At 32.7% G+C, this 8,625-nt stretch overlaps 1 protein-coding gene across 1 annotated transcript; it reads left to right on the plus strand.

Annotated features, from left to right (window-relative positions):
* The first annotated feature begins 565 nt into the window (after positions 1 to 565).
* LOC132759216 (uncharacterized) lies at positions 566 to 7,976 on the plus strand. The gene is made up of 4 exons (XM_060750947.1): positions 566 to 1,551; positions 4,509 to 4,716; positions 5,120 to 5,508; positions 6,023 to 7,976. The coding sequence occupies exons 1-4, from the start codon at positions 781 to 783 to the stop codon at positions 6,254 to 6,256; spliced, it is 1,602 nt and encodes a 533-aa protein (XP_060606930.1). The 5' UTR covers positions 566 to 780; the 3' UTR covers positions 6,257 to 7,976.
* Positions 7,977 to 8,625: the final 649 nt, after the last annotated feature.

Consider the following 8,625-nt stretch of genomic DNA (forward strand, 5'->3'; position numbering starts at 1 on the left):
ACGTAACTGAAGAAATTGACATATTTACTTCTTAACAAAAAAAAAACATCAATTCATATAACATTCAAGTTATGCATGTATGATGAAGTCGATATACTGGTCTTTCAGCAAAGGTAGCACGTATTTGTATATGAATTTCCTCATTCATTGATGTTTTGTATTTACTATTAAATACAAACATTTAAGTTTACCCAATAAGAAGTCCGTGTGATCTAAAAGTAATTATGAAAATAAATAAATAAATAAATGAGATATTCATAATCTGATAAAAAAATTCATGCATACCGATTTTTATTTTGACTTCATTTCGACTTTAATAACCGTATCTTTTTAAATGATGAAACATTGTTATGGACTAGCTTTTACGTACAGTATGAAATATCACTCATCTAGTAAACGGATGCTGGATAGTAAATGTGTTCATGATGATCAAATGGAAATTATTAAATGATAATTTCATCCTAAGCGACAAAATGCATGTGATATGCATCCAATAAAAATCTTTACTTTCGATTTAAATCAATTTACTTTCGATTTATCTCTATACACAGATATTTTGTGTTAGTAGCGTTTTCAGAAAACTAATTGTGTCTAGCACATACATAAATATTCAATACTTGGTTATTTTCGGTTTGAATGTTTACATGCATATATATTATGCTGATAACGGAAATTACATAAAGTCATATCTAAATTTAGAAACTTATACGTGGCTTTAACCAAATCAAAATCGGTATTGCATTTCTGATCAGGAAAAGAAATCTGAAAGTGAGGTTTAAAATGTCTTGTAATATTTGTGGAGAAAGTCGGTTTGGAAATAGTGCACAACTAAATTGTCATGGCATTACAAATCACGCATTATTTTCTTGTTCCTGCAACAAAAAGTTCATGAGTGAGGAAAGTTTGGGTAATCATAAAAAGCAGATGCAGGAAAATGCAAAACAAGAACAATGTTCAGGATGTTGCCGATCGTTTGTAAACAAAGATGACCTGTACCAACACAAAAGAAGCACAAATCACTGGATGAATGATGAAAGGGAAAATGCTCAAAAAGAAACTAATCGTGTATTCTGTGACGATCGATGTGGTAAAAGCTTTAAATCAGCAAGTGCATATGCAGATCACAAGAGAGATATAGCTGCAAAATTTGGAATTTCGGACAAAACATGCCGTGGGTGCGACAAGACGTTTCTCGACAAAAGCAGGCTTGACCAGCACAAAAAAGATACTGGCCACAGCTCAAAACCTAACTCCCGAGCGAAGGAATATCTTGACAATTTTCATAAGAGTAAAGTTGCTATCAGTAAGGCGGATAAGAAATCATCTGTTACACGTGTTGACGGAATACTTCGGCCAATTATGAATCATGTGAAGAAAGCAGAGGGAGGTGAAATTTATTGCCCAAATGTGGTAAGAGCTGGCAGTTTTCCTGTGAAAACTAAGATTGGAAAACCTGATGAATTTGATACAAACATTGTTTGTAACATTGTCCCCGATAATACAAGAACCCGCGGAAATGTTGATTTTGATTACCAGAAATTGGACGATAGGGTAATTCTTTTTATTCTTCTTCTTCTTATTATTATTATTATTATTGTTATTATTATAATTTATGCCCACGTGCATATAATTATTGATCCGTCTGTTCGTCTGTCCGACCGTCCGCACAAGTTGAACTTAAAAGGGTAAGTTAGATTTTTCTTACGTTCTACCTGTACAAATGGCTTTATAATTTACACACTTACTAATCAATACAAAGAACCTGAAATGGGCAGGTTACATAACTTTGACTTCCATTTTTTTCAAGTTATTGCCTTTTTCAACACAATGGATAAAATGGATATGGTTAACCTTATCCGGGAAGTTGGATAGGTCATAAGTTCTATCTATTCTAATGCCATCATTATTTCCACACTAACTTAAATCAATACAAAGTACATGATATTGCCAAGTAATATTACTGTCACATCCATTTTCCCCAGTTATTTTCTTTTTATCACTTTGAAAATAGGGTCTTTTATGGTAAACCTATTCCAGCAAGTTGGATTTATCTTAAATTTCTTCTAATTACTTGATTTATTTAATGATAACTTTCATATTTAGTAGGTGGATACATTAAATTGTCCTCTAATATTTTGTGGAAAAAAGGGTCATTGGGTTCAAAGTTATTGATATAAAAAATAAACAATTTGCTCATACAGCCTTTGATTTAAATAATGTATTTCGTGTTTAAGACAGACATGCCTAGGGAGGTCACCAATGACACAATTTTTACACTTTTACAGGTGTAATTTTATGCTATTGACTGATGTCTTTTATATTTGGCAGGAACATAAAATTGAGAATTTTTTTTGAATGGAGCAAATGGTCAGTTGGGTAAAGGTCCCCAGTGCTAAAAACTGATTTTTACACTTTTGCCTATGCAGCCTTTATTTATTGACAGATGTCTTTCGTATTTGACAGGAAGATAACTTACATAGAAATGTTCCTTTTGATTGAGTTAGGGGTCAGTGGGTCAATGTTGAGGGTGCTAATAATATATTTCAACACATTTGCTTATACAGCCTTTATTTTTTGCGTAATAATTTGCATGTTTTATAGGATGATAACTTGCATGGATTAATCCTTATGGATTGAGATAGGGGTGAGTTAGATCAAGGTCACTAGTGCTAAAAATATTTTTTTTACACTTTTACCCATACAGCCTTTATTTATTGACAGATTATTTAATATTTGGAAGGAAGAATCGAAAGACCGTGTAGAGGTTTGAAACTCGAATTTCAGATGCTTCTGACGGTTGTGAATGGTCCCATTCAATGTATTTAGTAATATTATTTAGTAAATTCAAGTGATTTTGACCAGTACTCGGCTGAAAACATGTATTAGTCTATGTTTACGTACCGAATCGTTGTGCCACTTTTTTGTCTACCTTGGAGTTTTAGCACGAATGCGCTTGTTTGCTGATAGATATTTCATGAACAGGAAGGGCTAGAGACTTGGGGTCGGTCTCATTTGGAAATCGTGAAATAGTGATAAAAGTTTCTTTAAATTATCTGGACAATTGTATTCCCAACGTCCCAGGAAATGAACCCCTTGCTCTTAGACTCGAATCTGGAGTTTCCGGCCTTCTCTTAACTTATAGTATATTCTAAAGGGGCTCATATTTCACCTTTTTCTTTTGGTGGGGGGGGGGGGGTCTGACACATTTAAATACAGAGGTTTTGCTATCAATGGGGTCGTAGGTCCGATATTCGTGCCTGTGGTTAATAGAAAATTGAAAATGAAATCTATAAAAGATTTTCTTAGAAACCACAATGTTCAGAGCTTCGATACTTGACATGAAACATCAATTGTAGTCCTCTACGATTGTTACATAAATCATGCCTCTGGGGCGGGATCCAAATTTGTCCCGCAACAGGGGTCACTAAATTAACATAGACTTGTACACAAGTGATCAGGACGTAATGTCAACGTGAAAGAAAAATAACGCTGGAGACAGTATCTTACTTCTTATATATAACTACAGGGCAACCGTCTCTTCTATTTCCCTACGCAAATCGACTCGGACACGGGGTTGCAATGCCAAGCCCATGTCTCAGATATTTGTCATAAACATTTGCCTAGTAGGCGACTTCAAAGGTTATACATGTATATATCATGGCCTCTCCCTTAAGGTCACAAAGTTTTCATAGATTAATATATGTTTAGTAAAGATGTCTTAAAAAACAAACTTCTTCTCGGGAACTTTAATACACGGAGCTTAAATATGTGGCATGTTGCATCACCTAGTGGTCCTCTACAAAAGTTTTATAAATCGTGTCCCTGTGGTCAAAATTGGTCATATCACCTTGTATTTGACATTGAATTTTTGTTCTCTGAAACTACAATGCCCAGAGCTTAGATTTTGTCTTAGGCCTATAGCATTGCCTTGATGAACTTTGCAACAGTTATATAGGTCATGTCCTTTTCATGCCCGTGTGGTCATATAGTTTGTTTAGACTTAAATAGTAAAAATAGTACACGTGACTTCAATATCATTTCGAATAAATTACTACTGCTCAGACCTGAGATATAAAAGGGAATGTAGAATCAAAGTGTGATCCTCTTCTAAACGTACAGAAATCATTTCCCTTGCTTTAAAATAAACACCACACATTTAAGCCTTCTTGTGTGGAATTACATTTCGCATAAATAAGATATTTGGCATGTAGCATTTCCAAGTGGACATGTACAAAAATATATGCAGCTGTGATAAAGATAAAGAATGTTGTGAAACTACTGACTTTTTCAATGAAGAATTGTGACTTTTCTAGCAATGTATGTCAGTTAAGCGATTCAGGGTTATCATTGTTTTTTTTTTTATTTTTAACAGATCTTCTAAATGCTCTACTTAAGCAAAAATGGATTATCTTATTGAACTTTATTTATATACAGATATTGAATCATGATATTTGTCTGTGCTGTCATCATGCCCATCTATTTTGAGCTGATGCAATTTCTTTTCACAGATGGGGAAATCGAATAATATGAATATAAAGATGAGCCTGAAAGACATTCCAGGTGGCAAAGAAATACCGATGGGATACGCAGTGGTAACAGTTAAAGACGGCACCGTCCCTGCAAAACTTACGTACAAAGGACAATTAGTTCCAAGAGAAGTAAAACAAGACCTTTATGGTAAAATTAAATCTGCTGTAAAAGAACTAGGAATGAAAAGTAAGTGATTAAAGTAAGCAGGACTTTTTCTAGAAAATTTCCGAAATGAATTTAACAACTTTTCTCCCATAAACGTTGTACTTTGCCTGGAGATAGGGAAACATTACAAATTACTAGTAAATTTACCTCTAGCATAAAGGAAGGAGACAAACAGATTCGGTGCATGCAGCTTAAGATGCAGCTGTTATTACCTTTTAAATTCTGCATAAATATATCTCTACTTTGTTTCATGTACAGTATAACCTGCTTCAGATAACCATTAATTTGGAGTATTGAAAACAATTTTTTCTGCATCTAAATAGGTATAACACTTGTAGCATATGTAAATGAAGCAAAATTCAAATTTATGTTATTTTCAAGTAATATTAACAATCGAAAGAACAGATGAAAATGATTTTTGCAGATGTTGATGTGAGTCGTAACGCCCACGGACCTGCCTTGACGTTGAACATACATCAAGGTCAAGGTCTTCATGACATAAGTGTCGATATAACACCATCAATTCCGTGCAAGGTACCTGTGACAGATAACGGTTGGCCTCGTCCGAATACACGTAAAGCTTTCGATAGCCGAGTACTTGATGGCATTAAAACCACCGGGACACACTTAGTTCCAAAAGGCGATAACGTATGGGCAGTTTCATATTCAAAAGCAGAAAAAGCTGCTCTTTTAAAGATTGATGAGGGAAATGGCTGTCGAAGAGAGGTCAATAGAATAATGAAGAAGTACGTCCAGGATTGCACATCCCGATCGAAAGATGGTCTTCCGGGAGTTTCATCACATTTGATAAAAGTAAAGCTAATTTGAGTTTGTTTGTTTTGTATTTTATTCAGTTAACGATAGTAATGTAGTTTCAATTACCATTTCATAAATCTTACACATTGATCGACCTAAACACAGTCCAAGCATTTTTTTAAGAAAAAATAAAGTTCGTTTTGGCTAAGTTTAATCTTTTTGTGATTGCTTTCCAAAAAAAATATTGAGTAAATAGATATGGTCAATGATCGTTTAAAATGTACTTAAAATTAATTTCACTGTCATAAGTTCCATATAAATGTAGGATACATTTGTATCTCATAATGCAGGTAAGAAAGTGTTTTATCTTTTTCGTTATCAACTGCTAAATTTCCTATGATTGCTGCGGTAAACAGTAGTATGATAAATTAGCAATACCAAAGTAATCCATCAACTCCTTTTGCAAAAGTAACAGTGAAGTACGTTTTTTTTGTGTTTGCAACATATCGAATGCTATAATATATATTTCTGAAACTTCAAATATCATTTGTTTTTGATATTTTCTTTTTAGCATCAAATTCTTTGGTCTGCGGAAAAACGTCCAGATCAAAATTACTGGCAACATGGCAACATTTATAACTGCCTGATTGATACCATTGGGGATATGACATCAGCCCTTGATCGAGGAAAACTTCCAAATTACTTCAGTAATTCTGAAAACATTCTCCGTGGGAAAGATCCTGGAGTTCTTCGGGAACTGAGTGATCATTTTAAAGGAGAAATGGAAAAATTATTACATATGTGACATAATTAACTTTAATCTAATATTGCTTATTAAAAGTTTTGGCATTTGGAATGTTTGAATAGAATATACAACCTTCCAGCTTTACTTTTACATAGTAACAGATGAATTAGAAGTACACATTATGACTTATTCGTTGTGTTATTGAATATGTAAATAATGTTTATTTGAATTTATAGCATCATAGAGTAATAATAATTTAGCGCAAATCATTCATTCAATGATTCATTTTCATCGCATGTCATACATGAGACACAATAATACTAATGAAGAAAATATTCATAAATATACAGTAAAAACCCTCAATTAAGACCACCATCGGGACTAGACCAAAGTGGTCTTAATTGCGGGGTGGTCTTAATTGTGGATATTCTTATCATTGCTTACACACGATATGACCAGGGCCTATTTTAGTCATTTTGTATGAACAAACAATATGTATCTTAACCTGCAAATACAATATAAAAGTATATATTTTATAATGTTACATCTGATGGGAAGAAAACATATTTCTGAAGAAATTTAATATCAAATTTTCTTTGTTCTGATTTCAATAATAATTATTGTATGAGGTACATAATTCACATATCATATCAGACTTTATTTCTTCACAAAACAAATGTGCATAAAGCAACATTAAACCACTATGAAATTAACATTCTCACCTTTTTTTCATTAAATATCCCATAAATAACAGCTTTTGACACCTTGTGTAATCAAGTGTCATGCCTAAGAGCAATCAAGCAGATAATAACAACATAACAACACATTTAAGATCTAGGAAGGTGTTGATTTTAATATCAGTGGTCTCAATAGTGAGGTCAAATAAAGAACAAAATAAGGAATTGGGACTGAATTTGGTGGTCTTAAATGTGGATAAGTGAGGTGGTCTTAATTCTGGATCATGTAACCATTGACATAAAGAACAGAAAATTCCGTTCTTTTTAAAACTGGTCTTAAAAGTGGGGTGGTCTTAAATCCGAGGTGGTCTTTAGTAGGGATTCTACTGTATATATATATATGTAAAACCAAGGTTTTGTCACGAACATACATTAAGCAGTTTCAGCTTTTCTTATCAGTCTCTAGTTAATTAACATCGCAAATTCACTAACGAACTTGTCTGAGCAAATTTATTTGAAAATACAAACTAAAACTTTAGACATAACTGAATAAAAACTTGGTAAGATGCTGTAATGATGTATACCAATTGCTTCCTTTTTAACTATGTTTTGTTGTTCAATATAAAGTTAAAAAAATACAATATTTATTTTTATCTTCTTACAGTTACATGTACTTCCATAGTTACAATACAACTTTTTTAATTGACTATATAATTACGTAATAAAGGATATAACTCTGTAGTAATTATGTAATACTGTTTAAAAAGGGTTGTTTCCCTTTAAAAGGTAAACATGTTTGTTAAATTGTTATTAAACATTAGATAAATAATTTTTCATTCAAAACTAAATCTAAGTTGGTACTTTAGTTTAAATCAAAGTCTGCACATATAATAGTGTCTTTTTTCATTAGGATTTCGTTTTATATTTTGTGTTGCATCATTTATTGTTCAAATGTTATGGTCAAATTTCTCAGTTGTAGAATTACTTATAGAAGTGTTCATTACAAATAGATTGTTGTTAAATATTCTCTCAGCTTTTTTGTTCCCTTTTGACAATTAATTTCCAGGACATTGTCCGGAATTTCCCTGCAACAACAGCAATGAATTGCTGAAGAAAAATACTTTATAAAAAAGAACCTTTCTTCAATGGGTTGAGCCCTGAAAATATGAAAATTGATTTTATTTTTATAAATCAACCGGTGCTCTTGACACAGAAAACTATGCAAGATAATATGTAAATGTATCCGATACTAAATTGATTATAGATTTTTATACGGTTTTGGGGCCGATTTAAGTGGTCTATTTTTTCTTGCAGCCCATCAAATTACCTACACGTACAAGTACAATACGCCGAGTACAGAAATGGCAAAAATGCCCCAGGTTAATATTTGCAAAGATAAGTGTGAAATGTATCTCTCACATTAAATGCATATAAAACGTTTTTGAAACGTTCATGCAGAAACAATATAATTATTTTATATACATAAAATTTAAAGTAGAAAAACCTGTACACTCAATATTTTCTTAGAAATTATATATGATCTACTTAAAGTTTCGAAGCGAACTTAAAAAAACTGATAACCCGTTTTGTTTGCATAACTATACTTGTATAATACTTATTTAAGAATTGTTTGTGAAATTTTTTCACTTGTCTCTTCCCTCGGTACGTGTACGTTGTTGAGAAGACACAGGGCATCGGCAGATGATTGACGAACCAATGCTACGTGTAAGACGGCAAGTTCGCATGTTTTCT

The sequence above is a fragment of the Ruditapes philippinarum genome, unplaced genomic scaffold, assembly GCF_026571515.1.
Source record: "Ruditapes philippinarum isolate M1 unplaced genomic scaffold, ASM2657151v2 ctg5408_1_1_1_1, whole genome shotgun sequence".
NCBI classification, from domain to species: domain Eukaryota; kingdom Metazoa; phylum Mollusca; class Bivalvia; order Venerida; family Veneridae; genus Ruditapes; species Ruditapes philippinarum.